Source organism: Jatropha curcas, chromosome 5, assembly GCF_041381405.1.
Source record: "Jatropha curcas cultivar XTBG-Jc1 chromosome 5, XTBG_Jcur_1.0, whole genome shotgun sequence".
NCBI lineage: Eukaryota > Viridiplantae > Streptophyta > Magnoliopsida > Malpighiales > Euphorbiaceae > Jatropha > Jatropha curcas.
This window is the reverse complement of record NC_143155.1, coordinates 26,403,840-26,425,380: the sequence shown is the minus strand read 5'-3', so window position 1 is coordinate 26,425,380 and position 21,541 is coordinate 26,403,840. Positions and strand designations below refer to the sequence as shown.

The 21,541-nt window shown below is 32.8% G+C and overlaps 5 protein-coding genes across 6 annotated transcripts; 3 read left to right on the top strand and 2 right to left on the bottom strand.

Annotated features, from left to right (window-relative positions):
* Positions 1-597: 597 nt before the first annotated feature.
* Positions 598-4,737, top strand: LOC105642532 (alpha/beta-Hydrolases superfamily protein). Its single transcript, XM_012227382.4, has 8 exons — positions 598-948; positions 1,067-1,160; positions 1,254-1,286; positions 3,191-3,337; positions 3,435-3,565; positions 3,655-3,792; positions 3,976-4,074; positions 4,197-4,737. Exons 1-8 carry the CDS (start codon positions 928-930, stop codon positions 4,569-4,571), a joined length of 1,038 nt encoding a protein of 345 aa, XP_012082772.1. The 5' UTR covers positions 598-927; the 3' UTR covers positions 4,572-4,737.
* Positions 4,738-5,102: 365 nt separating this feature from the next.
* On the top strand, positions 5,103-7,543 carry LOC110010431 (Small nuclear ribonucleoprotein family protein). Of its 2 annotated transcripts, XM_020682797.3 has the most exons (6): positions 5,103-5,270; positions 5,684-5,708; positions 6,310-6,340; positions 6,478-6,552; positions 6,971-7,129; positions 7,224-7,543. In XM_020682797.3, exons 2-6 carry the CDS (start codon positions 5,701-5,703, stop codon positions 7,338-7,340), a joined length of 390 nt encoding a protein of 129 aa, XP_020538456.1. In that variant the 5' UTR covers positions 5,103-5,270; positions 5,684-5,700; the 3' UTR covers positions 7,341-7,543. The 2 variants fall into 2 exon arrangements, with proteins under 2 accessions (XP_020538456.1, XP_020538457.1); XM_020682798.3 differs by lacking the exon at positions 6,310-6,340.
* A 146-nt stretch (positions 7,544-7,689) lies between these two features.
* On the bottom strand, positions 7,690-11,292 carry LOC105642531 (UDP-glucuronic acid decarboxylase 2). The gene is made up of 6 exons (XM_012227381.4): positions 10,380-11,292; positions 9,910-9,989; positions 9,724-9,807; positions 9,530-9,604; positions 8,705-8,797; positions 7,690-8,290 (listed from the first exon to the last, which is right to left on the bottom strand). The coding sequence occupies exons 1-6, from the start codon at positions 11,131-11,133 to the stop codon at positions 8,063-8,065; spliced, it is 1,314 nt and encodes a 437-aa protein (XP_012082771.1). The 5' UTR covers positions 11,134-11,292; the 3' UTR covers positions 7,690-8,062.
* A 5,092-nt stretch (positions 11,293-16,384) lies between these two features.
* On the bottom strand, positions 16,385-17,694 carry LOC105642530 (pectinesterase inhibitor 6). The gene has a single exon (XM_012227380.4). It carries the CDS (start codon positions 17,213-17,215, stop codon positions 16,610-16,612), a length of 606 nt encoding a protein of 201 aa, XP_012082770.1. The 5' UTR covers positions 17,216-17,694; the 3' UTR covers positions 16,385-16,609.
* Positions 17,695-18,693: 999 nt separating this feature from the next.
* On the top strand, positions 18,694-21,536 carry PPAN (PETER PAN-like protein). The gene is made up of 7 exons (XM_012227379.4): positions 18,694-18,851; positions 18,999-19,181; positions 19,281-19,511; positions 20,092-20,184; positions 20,266-20,453; positions 20,691-20,884; positions 21,134-21,536. The coding sequence occupies exons 1-7, from the start codon at positions 18,834-18,836 to the stop codon at positions 21,265-21,267; spliced, it is 1,041 nt and encodes a 346-aa protein (XP_012082769.1). The 5' UTR covers positions 18,694-18,833; the 3' UTR covers positions 21,268-21,536.
* The last annotated feature ends 5 nt before the right edge of the window (positions 21,537-21,541 follow it).

The following is a 21,541-nucleotide window of genomic DNA, read 5'->3' as shown; positions in this document are numbered from 1 at the left end:
AATAAAACATTTACGTAGGTAATTAAAAGTATTAGATATTTTTTTATTTTTTATGAAGTAAAATTTCTTTCAATGGAATATTATATAATTAATATATTAATCAGTTCATTTGTCATAATATTTATAGATAATCCAATTTTAAAACCTCCATTCATGACCCGTTCTAAATTTTGTTACTACTACTTTTTCTTCTATGCTAATTCATTGGATCATGCTGTGGTCTATGTATGGATGAAAACATAACATATATCTATAAATTTTAAGATATTTATATTCATTTAAAATTACAAATATGAATTTATTTAAAATTTTAATATTGATATTTACTTCATACTCTTTTTATAAATTTTAAATTATTAATAATAGATAAAATACTCATAATTACACACTATTAATATAACATATATCAAAAGAGCTATTGGTAATGCATTCGAATCTATTTATAATTACTTATATCTTTATTAATAAGATGAATGCGCGGCGTGTATCCTGAACTACCCCGACCTGCTCCTAATCCTAGTCCCGTGAAATGTTTTAATCCCAAATCCTTATAATTAATGTTAATTGAATATTAGTTCTGAAGTTCCATCATTGAGTACCAAAAACATTTCCTCCGCTTTAAATATTTTTTTATATCCGAGGCTTGGTCTGATAGGGACTAAGCCATCATCTGAGTTATGGAATATTTCAAGCAAGCTCTAAAATAATGTATAAGTAAACGAATCTAATCGAATCCATCTCTGCCCCCTTCAAAACTTTCCGCTTTTTTCGTTATTTTATTTTCTCTCAAGCCTATCTTCTTTTTCTTCTTCTTCTTCAAATAAGGAGAGATCTGTTTGTCACCCATCAGGCAACTGATGCTCAAGCTCCTTGTGGCTGCTTCTTAATATAAATCATTTTTTTTCTTTGATTATCTTTGCATGAAATATGGATTTTGAATATCAAGAGGTGCGATTTTGAATCTTTTCTTTGTTTCTCTCTTTCTTTTTTTTCTTTTCTTCTTAATTTATCGTTGTTCATTTGATGATTTTGAGACTGCTTTGTATTTTTTGCTCAAATTAACTAGGAGTATATAAAGAATTCAAGAGGAGTGCATCTTTTCACTTGTAGATGGTTGCCTGTTTCATCTTCTCCAAAAGCTCTTGTTTTCCTCTGCCATGGTATACACTCTCTCTCATCTATTTTGAATTCTATTTCTCTGCGTTTGTTGGATGGGTTTCGTAATTATTTTATTCATTAAATGGGTTTTGCAGGATATGGCATGGAGTGCAGCAATTACATGAAAGGTAATAAATTCCCTTTAATGACCTCTTTTCCCTTTCTAGCTTAGTAAGCCTCTGCTGTTTCCATCAACTTTTTAATGGCTGCCATTTTTTTTCACTTCTTAGTTTTTATTTGATGTCTTATGGTAGTGATATGCTGATTGGTGGTTGGATTGAATGAATGTCTCGTATCTAATATTTATGGTCTTAATGCAGAGATTGAAGAAACAATTATTTTTAGTTTTAGAGGAATCATAATTTTTTTAAGTAATGGGATCTAACCCAGAACTTTGATTTTTTTTTTTTTTTTTTTCAAAAATAAGTCTGAAATCATTTAATTTCATCTAGATTTTTTTTTGTTAAAATAGTAGTAGTTCAGAATTTTTTCCTTGCACGCTTGAAAAGTTCTGCTGTGAACGCATGGAAGTTGTACAATCAAGTATTAATATTAATATTTTTCAAGAGCATAATTTTATATATATGTATATATTCTTTAAAAGTTTTAGTTGACCATTAGCTGTTTTTCGCTTTCAAAATGGGCTATTCTCTATATTTTACTTATTAATTAATTTAATGATGATAATACTAGTATGACTTTTTTGAACAGAGATGGCTAGTATTTTCTTTTTTCCCGCAGGAAGGAAGTTGTCCACTCGCTGTGCAAGTCAAATATTCTATATCTATCATTTAAAATTCAGGATTAGGAAGCATTAAACCTTGATTTTTGCTATTACACGTCTCTTAATTTAATTGATTAGCTTAAAATCATTCTTTTACTATTATTATTATTATTATTATTATTTAATGTGAAGAGTTTCAAATACCTCAAGGGAGAAATTTTTAACATCTATTTATAGAAAAGATTATGCTAAAACTAAGGTTTTATTATTGCCAAAAAATTGATTGAAGTGAGCATGACAATTGCTAAATTGCCATGTCTTTGCCCATATTCTGTTAAGCTTATCTTGTTGTTATTGAGTCTCTAGAACCATCATAGCACTAAAAGCCAACGTCTTTATCTTATCCCTATGAAATTTTTCTTGCTTGTGATGGATTTTTAGTTTTTTAAGCCCATGCTTCTGTATGAGACTTTTCTTTTGGTGCTTTCATATTATTTTGGTATATATCAAGATTTATTCTTTTTCTCTATTATTCAACTTTTTCTAATGTGTTGTTGAGCTCACAGAGTTCTTAACTTTGACAAATTAACCATTTAACAGAGCTAAAATATAGAAAATTTATTGACAATTTAATATTTTATAAAATTTTACTGCTCAATTGGTGAAACTTGAAATTCTGTTGACTTAGAAATGAATTTTTCTTTTCTCTAATCGTAATAGTTTAATGAATAAAAAATATAATTTTTTATTTTTCTTAAATTGTTATTATGAATTTTCCTTGGGCCCTGATTTATATTTTACGGGTTTGATAAACATCTTTTTTTTTTTTTTACAACAAGTAGGTAGGGCTATTACTCAAGTATTTAATATAACCTCTGGTCAAGCTCTGATAGCTTTTCTTGTTGATACCAACTTAAACAATGGTGTCTATGTAGAATTGATACTTATTATGCATGTGGATCAGTTGCTGAATCAATCTGAAGAAAGAGTTTGGTCAGCTAAATTGGTTAGGTTTGGCAACCAGTTATCCTTGGGCTCACCTAGCTTATGCAAACTATTACCCATCTGGACATTTCTAGTCCCTGAAATATAGATGGGGCTGATGACCTAAAATAGAATGGGAAACTAAAAACTTTAGCTATTTTCCATCAATCAATCAGTCTGGCCTTAACTTAAGGCAACTTAGCTAGTAGCCTAATGAGCAAGTTTGTGTCATAATGTAAAAGATTAAAAATTCAAATGTTCAATTACATAAAATTCTTGATTACCAACGTGACAAAAATTAATGTGATTACTTGATTTTAATAGAATGTGGAATCAGGCTAGCACGTGCACAATATGCTGTTTTTGGAATTGACTATGAAGGCCATGGACGATCCTCTGGTTCTCGATGTTACATCAAGAAGTTTGAAAATATTGTCAATGACTGCAATGAATTTTTCAAATCCATTTGTGGTATGTGCACACATTAAAATGTATTGCCTCTAATTTTGTATAAGTATCAGAATACTACTCGTAGACATAGCTAAGTTTTTGTCAAATGGTTAAACAGTGGAGAAAGATTACAGGGACAAGGGCAGGTTCCTGTATGGAGAATCCATGGGAGGGGCAGTGAGTTTGTTATTGCACAAGAAGGAACCTTCTTTTTATCATGGTGCTGTTCTTGTTGCTCCCATGTGTAAGGTAGGATAGTAGTAAAAAACATGTGGGTTTTAATTATTTTGAACAATTCGAATCAATAATTGATTGATTATATGTCTTAATTTTGGTAGATATCAGAGAAGTTGAAACCACATCCAGTGGTTGTTAATATATTGACAAGCTTTGAAGAGATTATACCAAAATGGAAGATTGTCCCAACTAAAGATGTCATTGACTCGGCATTCAAAGATCCTATTAAACGAGAAGAGGTGAGGTTATATATATATATATATATATATATATTTTGCTTTTCTCTAGTTTTGAAGTTAAGGAACGGTAAAAACGAACTTGATAGATTATTACAGTCAAGTAAGCATATTTGAGTAAGTTTTTACAACTGTTCCATGAGTATTAATTAAAATTAATGATCTCATTACATTCTCATGGTGCAGATAAGAAACAATAAGTTGATTTACCAGGACAAGCCTAGGCTGAAAACTGCACTAGAGATGCTCAGAACTAGCATGAACCTTGAAAAGACTTTAAACCAGGTTATTATATTCTCTTTAACTCACTCTACTTTTTATAGAATTTTAGCCCAATCAATGTAGAATTTTAGAATCTTAATTACAGTGGTTATTGTTAATTTGGGTGGTATTGTTGTTGTTGGCAGGTAACACTACCGTTCTTAGTTCTACATGGTGATGCAGATATAGTTACAGACCCAGAAATAAGCAAGGCCTTGTATGAGCAAGCTAGCAGTAAAGACAAAACCATGAAATTATACCCTCGAATGTGGCACGGATTGACTGCAGGAGAAACCCATGAGAATGTCAGTATCGTTTTCGCAGATATAATAGGTTGGCTTGATAAGCACACCAATGAGCTTGTTGTTGAACCCCTTACTGAACCCTTCAGTAATGGCATAGAAAGAGTTGAATTGGCTACACCAGTCACTGCAAATAATCAGCAGTTCCGGCGAAAAAAATCGCGTGGCAGTTATCTCTGCGGATTAAAGGAGCCTCCCACGTTTCACTCGGCTATGTAGGCTCTCGCTTTGTAGCTGTTAGTCAGGGTTGTTCCTCGTTAATTTATGTCTCTTCATAGCAGTTTTCTCCTTGAAAATGTGAAAAATTGTTGTGTTTATAAAGGAAATGAAATGAAGTAGCAATGGAATGAAATTGAGGTGCATATTGTGTACTAATATTCATTTATACCAATTGCCCTAAAATTAGACATTACTAAATTTTTATTTTAAAAATCTAAAAACAATTGACACAAAGGTAATATATGCATTGTGCTTCAACCAAGTTCTTTTTCTGGGCAAGCTGAACCAAATTAATTTGATTATTCAAATATTAAACTGAGGGGATTTGTTCATCGATTGTTCGACAGCGGGGAAAAGTTTCCCTCCCTGAGAAGGAAACTTAAACGGGATCGCCATTGATTGGGCTTGAACTCGGGCCTCTTATAGCTAAGAGCCTAAGATTCAGGTTTAGGCCTTGTTTGGTCTGGCCCAGAACAAAGAAATCCATCCATTACCGAACTGACCAATTCGGTTTCAATAGCGCGCTAAAAAGTTAAACCCTTGACATTCTGTGAGTTCTCCAAAATCGTCCTTTTCATCTTCGTCTTTGGATTAGTTCTCTGCGCTTTCCATTCGGGAGTGATTTTTGCGGAACCAAAACCCTCATTCGTCTTTCTGTGTAGGTTTGTTTGAAGAGGAATCGTATTAAGTCACCATGAGGTAATTTCTGCTATTCTTCATCCTAATAGTTGGTTTGACGATCTAGACAATTGATGATTGCCTGATTGTTACATGGATATTTCCTTAAGACACTAATAAATGTCTACCGGCATTGCTTTGTGGTTTTCTGAAAAAAAAAAAAAAAAAAAAGAAAAGGATTACATTTGGTCTGATTGCAGGTAGTAGAAAGTATATCTAGAGATAGAATGAAATTGTTAAATGTGAAGAAAGTGCAATCTCTTGTGTTATCTCAATATGATTGATGGAAATTAAGTTTGAGAGTTAAATTGGTTAAGCATAGTTGTGGTAAAATAGATATTGTGCTTCAGATTGCTATTTTCTTGTGAACTGCATACATCAAATATGACCAAACTATACTAACAAAGTCTTTTCTTCTATCTTATCTTTTGCAGTAGGCCAATGGGTGAGGATGTCACGGTATGTTTTCTAACTACCTCTGCTTACAGTTCCTGATATTACATATTTACCTTCTTTCTACTGCTTTTGTTTTGCGGGATCAATTTACTTTAAGATTTCAACTGCTTTCGCTTGTTTGAACAATTTCTTATTTAGTACTGTACTTACAATTAACTTCTTGATTTTTTAAAAGATAATGAACTAGACATTTAGCACTTTTCTCAATTGTACTGATAGCAATGATGATGTAAATGGACACAATGCTAGAAATATCTTAATATATGATGAGATGGTGTTCTACTGTCCAAGCAATGAGAGTCTAGGTGATAGTTGCCTTTCATTCTCTAAGAATTCTCTTTATTTTACCTAGATGTTGTTCCTCATCTTTTGTCGTGTGATACTTTTTGCAAAGTGTTACCTCACTCGGTGATATTGTTTTATCTCCTCTTAGGGTGACCTGCCGACCAGTCCACTAGGGTGCTTATTTTATGATTATTTCATTATTGAAGAATTATTTTAGTATTTGAACTCTAACAAATACATTCTTTGATTCAATCTTTATATATGGTGTTAACTATTTTAAATGAAAAACTATAATTTTATTTTTGATATTCTTTTACAGAGTTCAACTTGGAATGGTTTATATTCATGTAGTGAGTACTCATAAGTTTATTTTATTTGCATGGAATATGTTTTGAAGTTTTGTCAGACCCTCTATTACATTTATATTTTAGTTTTTCAGGTTGTTTGTTACTCATCCTAACCTCTTGTTTTTTTTTTTTTTTAACAGGCCAAGAATGAGTCAGAAGAATTCAGCACTGGGCCACTTTCTGTTCTCATGATGAGTGTTAAAAATAATACACAGGTAGCTTTTAATCTAGCAGCCTCAAGTTTTTGCCTTGCTGGTATTTTTATTAGGTAGAAACATTGAAGCCTAGCAGTGTTCAACTTAAATTGACTGTCATACGAGCAGCTTGACAATTGTGGACCATTTGGGATTACCCAAATTTGTTTAGCTGGGGATAGTCCAATCAGACTAAAGGGACTTATTATGGTGAGTTTGTGATAGTATAGGTCTCTTTCTGTCTTTTATAGGCCTAAAGAGATGGTTTTAAATCATTATTTTGTTGGTTTCTCACCAGAACCAGTCAGCTTTATGAATGTTTGGCTCCAATTATCAAAATTCCTAAACCCAATTTGTGGTCCTGGGGTTGTCAGCTTTGATACCGGCTGGTCACTCACTGATTTTATGTGATATGGGTATGCATTTTGCTAATCTGCAGTTACAACTTCTGTTAGTTTGCATTTTTGTATTACATATTTTATTGTGTAATTGGGTGCTCATTAACTGCCGCAACAATAAGAAACTTCTTGGACGTGTGAGAGCATTTGACCGACACTGCAACATGGTTCTAGAAAATGTCAGGGAGATGTGGACTGAGGTTGGTTTACTTTGATGTTTTTACCATCTGTTTCCTTAATCAGATGCTATAATATTCTTCAAAACAAGCAATTAAGTTTACTCTTTTGTTTCAGGTGCCAAAAACTGGGAAAGGCAAGAAAAAAGCTCAACCAGTTAACAAAGATAGATTCATCAGTAAAATGTTTCTTCGAGGAGACTCTGTTATCATTGTCCTTAGGAATCCAAAGTGAAATGTTATGATTCTGATGGTCTTTGTTTGTTTTTTCTTGCTTGTTCCTTTTGCGTAAGTGTGTGAAACTGTGAATCATATTGATGGTCATGCGTCTTTGTGAGACCAGACTGTCACGTACTCAGATTTGCTCAAACTAGTTGGTTTTTGGACAGTGTTTTTTACTTCAGAATATTAAAATGTGAGATGGTTGTGAATTTGTGCGACTGACTCCATAACTCTTGTCATTTGAATTTTAATGGATGGAAATGTAACTGTGGTGCACTTCATCTGACTTGTAAAATTGTTCCCTTTCCATACAAATACTTTTTGGTAAATATTTCTTGAAGTGTAAATTGGACTAGTACAAATGCTAATGTACGAAGATACGATTGTATATGTAACAAAACAAATACAATGAAATAGAGGCAGGCAGGCAGCCATTTCTAATGCTTAGAGTTAAAAAGTAATTTTAATTGTAAGACTTGCTGTCTATTATCCTTAGAATAGAAAATACAATCAAAAATAAAGACATGGAGATTATGGAGCTGACTGAATCAAAACCCAACGGAACACCTCAAGATACATTCCTCATGGAAAAAGGAGCCCCATTTGCTGCTACTGCTGTTGCCACGGTAGTACTTGTATAGTTGTCATACAGGCGAAGACAAATTGGTTATCTACCAAATAATTATATTTCTGCTTCTTCTGCCCAAAGGAAAAAAAAAAAAAAAGGAGGCCAACTTAAGCTGTTGACACAGTGCTGGTGGTGCTGTCTTCTTTGTGGTCACCAAAGATGCGTTGCTGGAAATCTGAGACCATTAAAGGGAGACCCTTCCGAAGGGATATCTTGGGCTCCCAACCAAGAAGCTCTTTTGCTTTAGTAATATCAGGCTTCCTCTTGTGTGGGTCATCTTCTGTGTTAGGCTTGAACTCTATCTTTGCATTTGGGTCAATAGTTTCTTGTACAACCTACAAACCGAAAGAGAGAGAGGGGGGAAAGCAAGGGAGATCATATAAGTCTACTGATTAGAAAGAAAAAAAAAAAATCACTTGTTCCATACAAACACTGAAATGCATGAACTATGCAAGTACAAGCCTACCTAGAGAAAGAGAGCCACACGTCGCAACCAACAATGAGAGAAGCGAATGAGTTGGAAACAAGCATAATGACACTATCCTAAAACCCAACTATATAAAGGCCCATTACTATATACAAATTATTTACATCATTATTGAAATCATAAGTGACAATCTTTTGAGAGCTACTGTTAAGCTAACTTAATGATTGGAAACATTATTACACCGTGAAAAACAATGAAGAAAATTGAATAAAGAAAAGAGCCACCAAGAAACCAACTACAGAATTAAAAGAAATAAACTTACCTGAGCAAGCTCAAGCATAGTGAATTCACCAGGATTACCAAGATTGAAAGGCCCCACATGTTCCCCTTCCATAAGGCGCATCAGACCCTCAACCTGATTCAAATACAGGTAAAGAGGTCAATCTAAATAATCCTGAACGCCATTGACTGTTAAAAAACAGGAAAAGAATACGATGGACACTTGAAGCACATTCCATAAGGACTAATATCTGCTTATCAAAATGTTTTGGAACACAAAAAGGCTCAGCAAGCTACAGAATATATACTTTTCAACCGTAAAGTTATGACGTAAATTATCAATTAAATGCATAGTGGAGACAGGAGGATCCCACTTTTAATGTACATATGACTGTTTGTTTGATTATGCAAAGAAAAAAATATATTATATTACAAATCAAACTATGCGTTACTATATAACTACCTACCTACTCCATGAACAATTACAAAGGAGGACCACTTGGGGATCTTAACTGGCTAATGGAATGTGGTATCTGCTACTTTGCTTAAAGTTACAGCAGGTTAAGACTCGGGACAAATGACGAAAACCGGATGGATATTTGTGGAATTGGGTAAAACAATGTGTTGTGTGTATTTAAGACAAGTGCTACTGTACACATGCATATTTCATGTTATGCAAAAACAGAATAAAAGAATCCCCAACATCTTCCCGACTAAAAATGCACTAAATTTGGATTCGACAACAAAAGTTTTATATGACAGAGTAAAATCAATAGGGGAAAAAGGCAATAAAGCTATCACTAAAGAGAAGAATTAAAAACAAAAAGAAAGGTCATCCTTGTCCTAGCTCAGAAAAAAAGTTCTTTACCAAATCAGAAACATATTGGAAACTCCTTGTCTGTTTCCCATCACCATATACGGTCAAAGGCTCCTTCCTTAAGGCCTGCAGCAATCGATGAACCCAAATTTGCATTAATTATTACTATCTTCAATCCATGGAAAACAACTAGAAATAGAAAAATTTGAGTGTCTTATCTTATTAATATTAAAAATAGTACCCACCTGAGCAACAAAATTACTAACGACACGGCCGTCGTCAATGCACATACGGGGCCCATAGGTATTGAAAATTCTAGCAATCCTGACCTGGAAAAAAAATAAAATAAAATTATGTGCAGCTCAATTTAACTGGCATTTTCAGGTGCATTAACATTTTTTTGTTATAATAAAGAAAAAGAAATTGCTAACCTCAACGCCTGCTCCTCTGTGGTAATCCATTGTCAATGTCTCGGCAGTCCTCTTTCCCTCGTCGTAACAACTTCGGACACCTGTCACATTTGAAAGCCTCCCCTTTAATCAGATCTAAAAATACTGATTGCCACAAATTTACATGTTTGCCCTCATATTTTCTAGTTTTACAGTAAACAGCAACCTAACTTAGAGTATGGACCGTTAGATTTTTGACCCGCCAATTACGTTACGGGTCTTGTTGACCGTACAATGCTTTGTCGGATCTAGGTTCAAGAGCCATGCACCCAACCGGCCACCACCGTGGCATCCCTAACGTAGGCAACGTGCCTAGCGCATATTAGCTACGTGCCTTATATATTGCTAACATACGCAAGCTTGTTAACACACACCTTACTGATCCCGATCGCCGGCTGTCAATTTAGAAAAAAAAGAAAGGAAGGAAAAGGAGAATGGAGTCATGGACGCACCTATGGGATTGACGTTGCCCCAGTAAGTCTCGACCTGCGGGTGCTGGAGAGGATCACCGTATACCTCGCTGGTGCTGGTGAGCAAGAACCTTGCACCGACTCTCTTGGCCAACCCTAGCATATTTAATGTCCCTACAACATTTGTCTTTATGGTCTTGACCGGGTTATGCTTGTAATGCACAGGCGATGCAGGGCAAGCAAGATGGTAGATCTGGTCAACCTCCAGCAACAGGGGCTCCACGACGTCGTGTCGTATTAACTCGAATCTCGGGTTTTTGAAATGGTGCATCACGTTCTCTTTTCTTCCGGTGAAGAAATTGTCGACAACGATCACACTGTCACCTCTTTCGATCAGACGATCTACCAAATGCGAACCAACAAACCCAGCCCCACCCGTAACCACGATTCTCAACCCCTTCCGTTTTAGTCCCAACGGAATCTTCCCTCCGGCCGTGTGAGGCTGAAATAATTTGTATCTTGCCGGTACTGAATCGAGAGAGAAGTGAGCAAGCGAGTCAGGGATCGGGTCGTATTTGCTGTGAGGCACATACGATGTCCTAGAGGAGGAAGGGAGAACGGTGAAGAAAAGAGTGGCGATAGCAATGCCAACGAGGACAAAGACGAGTCGCTGCTCACGAAGCATGTAGCGAATCGGACGAGTCACCGAGAGCCATCGCTTGGGTGGCTTGGGCGAGTAGGCATCAGTTATATGCTGTGGCTCATCATGGCCTCTAAATATCAACTCCGACCCCATTTTTTTACTAAAATTTCACACTGAAAAATTCTCAGATCAAGCTCTCAATCTCAATTTTTGTCAAGTGCTTTTTCTGGTTTAGCGATTGGAGAGTTCAGATGGACTCGCTCGCCAGAAAACGGGGTCCCCAGCAATGGATTTGTTGCGATTTAGGCGATTGAGCCCTCCGGTATTTAACTAGAGCGGAATGGTAAAATAAGGCTTGATTCATTAAATAATTACGGGAATGCCATTACAGGCTTTTTCCTTTGCTTTTGAAAGTAAACGGTTGTCATTAGGTAATAATATTCCCTTCCTCCCATATTTCTTGTTGTATTTTTCTTTTTTTATCTCAATTCCAAATTGTTGTCTTACTTCTTTATGGATAAATAATACCCTTCCATGCTATTTTATTTGTTTGTTATTCTTTTATTTATATATTTGAAAATATTTATAAAATTTTTAAATTTATATATATAAATAATTATTTTTTTAAAATAATTTTTATGATTATTCATTAAATGAATAGCTTTTATTAATATCTTAATAAATTAAGGGTAAAAAATAACAAAATAATTTTTGTTAATTAAATTTTTAATATGCGTATTTTGTCGAACTATACAAATAAAAGGCTGAGTATTTGAAGATTATTATTTTATTTCTTATCTAATATATTTCTTTTATCAATTAACATAATAAATACTATATTATCATTAATTAAATTTTAATGTGAACAAAATTAAAATTTAAACCTTTAATCTTTCAAGAAAATTCTATTTAATTTAATATTTAATTATCGTTGAATTAATTTTAAGTATAATTTAATACAGATCATTTAATTTTAATGGAGTACTAAAGATATATTGGAAAAAAATAAAGCAAAAATTATAGTTTAATTAAATTAACTAAATTTTTTAACAAATAAAATTATGGGACAAATAAATTATATTAATTCTTATATTTGGCAATTTAGTAGCAGTTAATTAATTTTAAATTATACTTGGAAATTTTGCAGTGATTAATTAATTTTAAATTATATTTGGCAATTTGGTAGTGATTAATTAATTTTAAGTTTAAAAACTTTACCGTAAGGAGTTGGTGTGAGATTTGTCGTTTTCATTCTCTCCGTTGGCGATTTTGACTTTTGTATTCGTTATTAAGTACAGCTTTAACAAGGTCAAATATTAATATGCTTTAATGGGCCTAGGGGCAAAACAGTGACGATTATAGCCTTATAGTTATAGGCCCAAACTAAACTCAGTCTCGCCTAATTTTGGAATTTTCATTTGGGAATAAAATAAAATAAAATAAGAATATTCATCAATAGAAATTTATTTTCCTTATAAATTGGTGGCAATATATTGTTACCAAAAATTGGCCAAGATACCTTTATAGAATATGTTTTTCTATATAATAAGTATGAGAATCTAATTCAGATTTTGATTTATTTTATTTTATACATATAAATAATATATTACTCAGTGTCCATTGCCACACCGCTCAATTCATAGCTAGAAAAGTTCATAATGTATTAATTATTTTGTGTTAGTAGTTTAAATGTCCATGTCATAATATTTTACAAGTTTATTCAGAAAACATTTAGTTCAACGTGCAAGTTATAGGTGTTTAGTCTGTAATCTCATCAACAATTCATAGTTGATAGAAGTCTCAATTAATTGATTCATGTTTAGACTTCATTAGCTTTAAAATAATTATTAATAAAATTATATATTTTTATTTATAGTTAGTAAAAATAATAATTTTTATTAAATATTATTTTAAAATCAATAAATTTATAAATATTTTTAAGTTATATAATATATTCGCCTTAAAATTAATATATATATATATATATATATAAGAAGAAATGTTTAAAAAGAGAAGAAAAAAAAAGGCAAATTGGATAAGTTAGCCAATAGAATTATGTAAAGCCAAGAAATAAGGGGAAGCAAATTGTAATTTTCATAAACATTAGGTGTATTATCATCCTCCAAATGGCGGTGTGCTCTCCCTTTAAAAAGTCAATGGGAGCGCCAATCTCTACTCAAAGGCAAATTTGGAGTGATTTAGAAGCTCGTTTTATTACTAATTAACCTAACATTCAATATAGCTAATTATAATTAGGGAAAAATTTTCCCTGCATATAAACTCCACTCATACATCAGACTAATTAAAAATGAGATTATTTATTATTATTCATTAAAAAATATAAATAAAATAATAATAACTTTTTAAAAAAACATTTTTCAACTGGCTTGTTGTATTGGATGGAGGCCCAAGACCCAAGTAGGTCTTATTCTTATAATTAGTCCTCTTGCTCTTTCTCTTCCTTTTGTTGCCTTAACAGTTTTATAATGATCCCATTCTTTGAAAGGCAAAACCATTTTACGTTACTAAAGCCTTTTCATGATTATAGCCATTGCTCTAGCTCTTCTTTCCATGGACGAAGCAACAAAACCATTAAACAATAATTGCCATTGAAATTTGTGTAATCTATATCTTAATTCACAAGAGATGTTCACGTTTAAAGTAGAAGGGTTTGGAGAAAACGTTGACATGCATTTTCATACCATGTAATGTAAAAGAAAGATTTGCTTTCTAGCCTTTCAAATTTTAAAATTATAGTTTAGTGAGATGATGATCTTGGTAATTAATATAAAATAATAATAATATATTAAATTATGAGTTTAACTTATTTAATATTTATTTAACATATGCTCTTGAGAATATTCTGGAATCAAATTGCTAAATTACACTCTTCTAAGTTCTAAATCCACGAAGAAAATGAAAATTCGAAGTCTCTGGTACTATCGTAATCGGTAATCACCAAGGGAGGGAAACGGCGTTAATAGTGGGCTGGTCTTGGCTGGTCGTTGGTTCAAAATACTACGATAAGGACTAGTTCAGATGTCCGGGAATCAGTGTGAGATGTCGATGGAGTGGGACCCTCGACGACAGGACTTGTATTGCACGTCGGAGGAGCATTCGTTCTCAAGCGACGTTGACCATTTACCAGACACGTGGCACCTAGCCATTTACTAATTTCCCACGTTTCTCCACACTTTTCATTGGCCATTTGGCTCCGTTCGCACCGATCTTTTCATCGTATTCCTATTTATTGTGCTAAAGAATTTGCATGCAAATTTTAGAAAAAAAAAAAAAAACCGAAAAAATCGAATTATTTGTAATTTTTGGTTCGGTTATTCGATTTTAAATTTCAATCTTGAGTTTTACTTTTTTTTTTAATTTTAATTATTTTTTTGAGTAAAATAGAACTATTTAATTGAATCGAAATAAATCATATAAAATGTTGATTTTATTTCAAGAAAAAATTAATTTCAAATATTAAGTTTTATAGATTATAATTAATTTTTTTTTAATAAGCCCAACAGAATATTAAGTTTATATATTTTAAATGCAAATTTTAGAAAAAAAAAACCGAAAAAATCGAATTATTTGTAATTTTTGGTTCGGTTATTCGATTTTAAATTTCAATCTTGAGTTTTACTTTTTTTTTAATTTTAATTATTTTTTTGAGTAAAATAGAACTATTTAATTGAATCGAAATAAATCATATAAAATGTTGATTTTATTTCAAGAAAAAATTAATTTCAAATATTAAGTTTTATAGATTATAATTATTTTTTTTAATAAGCCCAACAGAATATTAAGTTTATATATTTTAAAAATATCTCCTAAATGCTCACAATATTAAATATTACATAAAAACTAATTCATTCTGTTGTTATAACCACCATTTTATGTAATATTTTAATATTATTTTATAATTTCAATAATTAAAATAAGCAACAGAAAAAAAAAAAGAAAAGAAAAATTAAACGAAATGCAGCCATCAATGATGCGACCTTTCTAACATGATGTGGAAACGTTTGGTAGAAGAATCTGAATCTCTTTGTCTTTGGCTTTGTTTTTGTTTCTTGGCATTAAAAAATGCATATTGGTCACCACATCAATAATTATTGATTCAACTAAAATTAATTTTAACTAATAAAATCCACCAACTACCCAAATTAGTATTAATCATATCAATAACAATAACCCCAATCAAACTAATATTCCATCCGAAAAGTATATAATATACATATAATTATTGATATTTCCTTACCTTGTTCAAATGAGGAAAAAGCTTCCTGTTGATATTCTGCTCACGTCTTTTTTTCTCAAAAAAAAAAAAAAAAAAAAAAATCCTTTTCAAATAAAGCATAAATGTACTACGATGAAAGAATTATTTCTTTGTGGACTATTGTGAAATTTTCCAAGAAACTTGTACAATATTTACCAGTATGGACCCAAAAGCTGTCATCTTATTCTGTACTAAGTAGTTTCCCCCGATGCATCCCCGTCAAACTAAGCTTTGAGGCGGCGAATTTATTGAAGTGGTCCCCCTTTTTTAAACCACAGTGAATTATATTTTCATTGAAAAAGCAGATTGACATTGGAATACAAAATATTTACCATAGAGCCACGAACTTAGACCCGTATGAGAAAATTTCTCACACGGCCTTTCTACAGTCCAAGCTCAACCCAAAGAACTTTCTGCAAACAAAGCCCAACCTTCAGATAAAACGGGCCTGTGATTTGCTTGTCTTGTGAATTTGAAGAGTGCGCCTAACATTTGTATTAATAGAAAATAGAAACAGCACATTAGTCATTAGGTATATAATTAAAATTATCGTTTCTGGAAATGTACGATTAGATGTTAGAATTTCAATCACAGCCAAATTATTAATAATTAAACAAAAATATAATGTTAATGTCTAATTGGGTAGTAGCAATATTCAATTATGAAAATTTATTAAAAATAAAAATCATAAAAACAGAAGGGAAATAAGTTTTACATAAATGGTAAATCTTATCAAAACCAAATTGGTAACACTAGCTTCTATTTTACAATTCAAACATGCTGTGGGGATCCAGTTCAGTAAGGTTGTACAGTGGAGCAGTCCTCATGTGTCTATCGTTTGATACTTCTGTTATCCTGTTATATAAATATGATCCCCTAGCAATTACTGGCTAATAATGAAGGTAAATTCTTTTAAAAAAATAAGAAGAAGAAGAAAGAAAAATGTTGACAAAAAAAGAAAAAAAGCAATAATAAAATACATAAAATATAGAATTGACAAACAAATATGTTATATTTATTTATCAATGATTGCAAGATGGACTTTATTTAAATAAAAAATATACATTGATTATTGGATCCCAAATAACACCCAAAAGACATTATTCACATATAAACATAAAAGATGCATACCTAAAAATATTAATCTGATATAAGTATTATTATTCCAATATAAATATTAATAATCTAGACACACCAAAACATAACCTAGTAGTTATTGTATATACGATCTGATCTGATAGTAGATCTAGTTCGAATCCCTCATTCCCCAATACTCAACCAAAAAAAAAAAAAAAAAAAAAAAGAAAATCTAGAGACCAAATTCCCTTCTCCTTAATAACTCTGCAACTGATACTAATTAGTAATACTATCCAAACCAGTGGATGCAAGTTTGTTAACAAGAGCCAATGCATTGCTAGTGATATAAGATGCTCTTGAAACCTTATTTTGAAGAACTCTAATTTGTTTGCTATATTCAATTTGGTCTGCAAAACCATCCAAGCAAGTATCTTCATCTGTAAGTGCAGCGCTAGTCCATGTAATTACATCTCCCATTTGTGAATCAAAATTAGCAGCATCAAGATTTCTAAGCACACCAAGTGATCTATGAAGATTATCAAGGGTGTCCTCAAAACATTCAATACAATCTGCAATTGCAATTCTGTTTCTGCTACTTCTGATGAGCTTGTACTTCTTCAATTTTTTCAGGTATTGTGTAACATTTTTAGCCTCACTTATTGTAACTGAGACCGCAGCTCTAGCCCACTTAGTAGGACTCCTTTTAGCTGTTTGTGAAAATGCCGCTAGGGAGTGGATACAAAGATCTTGGTATCTTGTCACACTGCATGCATCTCTGACATAAGTGTCCCTACCAGTGGAGGGGGAGGAGCCCCAGCTCCTTGCATTGGCTGCCAATGAAAGAAGGAAAAGCAATGCAATGAAAATATTGGTGAGTCTCATTCTTGTAATTTTATGGAGATATTGTTATTGCAGATAATAATGAGACTACTCTAGCTATAGGATAAGGTGAGTTAGGATTAGGGTACTAAGTAGAAGAGCATAGGGTAAGGTGAGTAGGGAAGATGGGCATTTTTTTTTTTTTTTTTTTTTTTTTTTTTTTTTTTTTTTTTTGCTTTTGTGAGATGCAAAGTGTGAAGCTAAGAGCTTTAGCAGGAGAGCTTTATAAGGGAAATTAAAGAGAGGGCTCCAAAAGCTGATCTGAAAGGAACTTTTTACAGTGAGTTTGCTAGAAAAAGCAAGAGGCTGGTGAGTTTGCTAGAAAAAGCAAGAGGCTGGTGAGTGTAATTAAGGAGGAACTTACTAGGGTCTGGATGGTGAAGAACATCTGATAGGCAGGGCAGGTGAGTTTGTCATAGATTTGGAATGAACATAAATGTACCAATCTTTTAGATTATTAGATTTCTTTCACATTACACTTTTTGTTTTTAATTAATTGGATACGTAAAATATTTCAACTCACAATTCACTATAAAATACCATTCAATTTCACTTGCCTAGACAGCTATAATTGATCTATGGTATTCAATCCTTTAAAACTATTTAGACAATTCAAGGTAATTAGATTTTTAACTGGAAAAAAATATAATACTAAAATTTAACAGGTTTTTCTTAGACCGCACGTCTAGATTTAATTTATATATAGGTGGGTTATATACAAGACACAAATAATTATTTTTTCATTTATTCATAAAACAATAGAAATTAAAATATTTTGTTGGAAGAAGAAGTAATTGAAAAGGAGAATTAAGAAAAAGAAACATACACTGTTGTTATTGTTATTGTAATTAGCATAATATCTCTGTATTTGATAAGGTGATTAACTAAATAAGAAAGCATAATTGAGTATATGATGATGCTAATTGCTGAAGAAATGTGTAAGTTTTTAGCACTATAATTATTTTTGTACCGAATAAAGGATGGAGAAGAAGAGTGTGAACGTATAAAGAAAGTCTGTCACATGTGACAATGAATGAGTTGGTTTTGGTGATTTATTATATTCTTGGAAGGAAACTGCTAGTTTAGGCAGATCATAATCATATCTTCGTAGGTTGAAATCACATGATTCTGTCAAATCATTCAATCTACATGAAGCTAATAAATTACTGCAACAACTTTGTTAACTTTGTTTAGTGGTCCTTCTATGTTGATTAGGGTTACGTTGCCCGACAAAATTGAATACCTCAAACATCTATTTCACAGAAATATAAATAATTAAAAGAAATGATTGAAGATATTATTCTATCAAGAGTTCTGTTATTAATCATCTTCAAACCTTATGTTTTTTATTCGTTTTGCTTTTTTAGGTTGATGGGCCCATAACTTTGATGGGCTTATGCCGGTAAAAGTTATGGTCTATAATATGTGAGCCCTGACCCAATTACCCAAACATTGGTAGGCCTGGACCCAAAAACTTCCATGAAAAATCCCCAAAAACCTCACGCTAAACCCTAAATCATCGTTTTTGCTGTTAACGTCTGAACAAGAGCTATTAAGTAGAGAGAAACTTGAAGCCTTTGGTTGAAATTCTGTTTTGTCCATTGGCCTACGAGGAAGAAAGATGGCTCGTGTTCGAAGTGTGAGTAAATGAAATTTTGTTCTGTGCTTTGTTTAACCTTTACCTTCTGTTTGGTCGCCGAGAAAGTCAGGGATTATTTTATGTTACCGAAGAATCCGATTTTTAATGTCTTTTGCATAATTGATTGCTGTTATTTTGTGTAAACAGAAGAAGAGGAAGATTTACGTGAAACCGATTGTGAAAAAGAATCAGGGAAATGTAGATCATATCACAGGTGAAAAAATCCCGAAGAGCTTTGTGTTTTCTAGAGGGAAGTTGCCCGGTCCGCTCAAGCAACTTCAGATGGACCTAAGAAAGCTTATGCTTCCGTACACAGCCCTTCACCTTAAGGTAAAAGCTTAACTTCTTTTTCACTTTACCTGTTCATTTATGCAAATCAAACTGTTTGTTTGCTATTGATTATCCAACTTTTTGCCTTTTGTTCTGCAGGAGAAGAAGAGAAATAATCTTAAAGATTTTTTGAACGTTGCAGGGCCTATGGGTGTCACGCATTTTCTTATACTGTCAAAAACTGAAACTGCACCCTATCTGAGGGTGGCAAAGACTCCACAAGGCCCAACTCTTACATTTAAAATACAAGAGTATTCATCGGCACTTGATGTTGCTCAGTCTCAATTGCGCCCTAGATGCCCTCAAGACCTTTTCAAAAATCCTCCATTGGTATAACTTTTTCTCTGAAGTTTGAGTTGCAAAAGCAAATGTATGCTTTCAATTTCCTCTTGTTACCTATTCCCCTTTGCTCTATGCTTGTCTTATTTTCTCAGAGATTGAAAGATTGAAAGAGATAAGGGGCTCTTGTATCTTTTTCTCCCATTTCTCTTGTATTTTTTTCTACCATTACTTGCATTGTCATCTCAAGAGTACTTGGGTTTAGCAACAGCAATTCAGTTATGCCTTTTTTTATGAGATCAAAATCTAATGACTTGTGAACTATAAAACAGCTATTTTAACTTGTCATCCAAGTGAAACTTTTCATGGCATAACTTTTTTTTTGTTTCAACAAGAATGGCAGATGCTATGGTTTGATGATTGACAAAATGAAAAAATTTTCATCCAGAAGATTTTACAGATGTAGCCCTGTGATGGTGGCCATAGTCGCTCCAAGCCTAGTTCTCATTCTTATGAATTTTTTTTTTTTTTTAATCTGCATATTTGCAGATGTTGCATATGGGTGATTGAAATCTTGATTTTGTTATTTAGCTGAATTTAACTCCAAAAATATGGAATCTTTTTTTGGTAGATTGTTCTTTCCGGATTTGGGTCAGGAGAACAGCATCTGAAACTCACAGCTATAATGTTTCAGAACATCTTTCCAGCAATTGATATTAACACTGTAAGTGCTTCAACAGTTATATTTCAATCCAAATATCTGTTAGACTTGGTCCCTCTTAATGTACTTTATGGGATGTTTCAGGTCAAACTTTCATCTTGCCAGAGAATTGTGTTACTTAACTACAACAAAGACACAAAGCTTATTGATTTTCGGCATTATTCCATTAGACTCCAACCTGTAGGTGTCTCCCGAAGACTCAGAAAGTTTGTTCAGAACCATCAAGTCCCTGATCTTAGGAGTCTCCAAGACGTGAGTGACTTTATTACAAAGTAAGGGATCTAATTCATAAAATTCATTTTGCTGTATATTTTGCTTTTCCTTAGTTGTGGCTTTAGGCTATGCATTTGTTGTTGAATTTTTGTTTTTTTAATGCTAAGTAGGGGGCCTGAGATAAAGGTGGTGGATAAAAAACAAAGGATGAAAACTGCTTAAAATTTGATGATTTTTTTTATCATAGACAGCTCTTGGTGGTTGGTTTCCATCGTTTGATTTTTTGATCTTTGAAGGGCTGGTTATGGATCAGAAAGTGAAGCAGATGAAGAAGCAGCAACAGTGACTCTGGCTAGTGATCTTGGTAGAGTTAACAGGGCTTCCACAAAATGTGCCGTGAAGCTTCAGGAAATTGGACCCAGAATGACTCTAGAACTCATCAAAGTTGAGGAAGGATTGTGTTCTGGTAGTGTCATCTTCAATGAATATGGTATGTCAATTTGTGGGTTATTTCTTATATTACAATCCGGAAGAATACATGCTAGGCTTATTATGGTACTATTTATCTCATATGCTAAGCAATTGGCTATGAGATGTTATCAGACAATTTTTGGGATGTTATCAGCTGTGCATGTTTCGATGGCTGTTATTTAGCTATCATCTCACGAGCATAATTCCTTCTAGTTTTTATTTTTGTATGTCTGTCTATATCACATCTTAATAAAATTTGATTATTCAGGAACTGTCAGTGACAAGAAAAAGCAGGAACAGGAAACTCAGAAAAATGAGGAAGAAGATGAAGAAAATGAGAACGAGGAAGATGATGAGGATCTTGAAGAGAATAAGGAAGATGGCGATGAAGACAGTGACTAGCCAACCTAGAAACTGTAACGTACAATGGGGCATAAATTACGTTATTGCTCATGCCGTGGATGACTGTGCCCAAATGTTGAGAGGATGCTTATGCATTTCCTTTTTTAGTATTTTTCAAGGTTTTAAATAGCAATAGAGCTCTTTGTATTTTTCAAGGTTTTAAATAGCAATAGAGCTGTGATAGTAGATCAATTTTTAAATTTGGTTATATGCATTACATGTTACAGAGATTATTTCCATGAAATGAAAATAGAATCCAATGGCCTCCATATCT

Coding starts and splice junctions, on each gene's coding strand:
- LOC105642532 (XM_012227382.4), top strand. CDS start 928: ATGGATTTTGAATATCAAGAG. Junction 3,793..3,975: donor ATCCTATTAAACGAGAAGAG/GTGAGGTTATAT, acceptor CTCATGGTGCAG/ATAAGAAACAATAAGTTGAT. Junction 4,075..4,196: donor TTGAAAAGACTTTAAACCAG/GTTATTATATTC, acceptor TGTTGTTGGCAG/GTAACACTACCGTTCTTAGT.
- PPAN (XM_012227379.4), top strand. Junction 19,512..20,091: donor TTTTCAAAAATCCTCCATTG/GTATAACTTTTT, acceptor TTTTTTTGGTAG/ATTGTTCTTTCCGGATTTGG. Junction 20,185..20,265: donor CAGCAATTGATATTAACACT/GTAAGTGCTTCA, acceptor GGGATGTTTCAG/GTCAAACTTTCATCTTGCCA.
- LOC110010431 (XM_020682797.3), top strand. Junction 6,553..6,970: donor GTGTTAAAAATAATACACAG/GTAGCTTTTAAT, acceptor GCTAATCTGCAG/TTACAACTTCTGTTAGTTTG. Junction 7,130..7,223: donor TCAGGGAGATGTGGACTGAG/GTTGGTTTACTT, acceptor CTTTTGTTTCAG/GTGCCAAAAACTGGGAAAGG.
- LOC105642530 (XM_012227380.4), bottom strand. CDS start 17,215: ATGAGACTCACCAATATTTTCATTGCATTGCTTTTCCTTCTTTCATTG.
- LOC105642531 (XM_012227381.4), bottom strand. CDS start 11,133: ATGGGGTCGGAGTTGATATTTAGAGGCCATGATGAGCCACAGCATATA. Junction 9,990..10,379: donor GGGCAACGTCAATCCCATAG/GTGCGTCCATGA, acceptor CAAATGTGACAG/GTGTCCGAAGTTGTTACGAC. Junction 8,291..8,704: donor CTATGCTTGAGCTTGCTCAG/GTAAGTTTATTT, acceptor TTCGGTTTGTAG/GTTGTACAAGAAACTATTGA.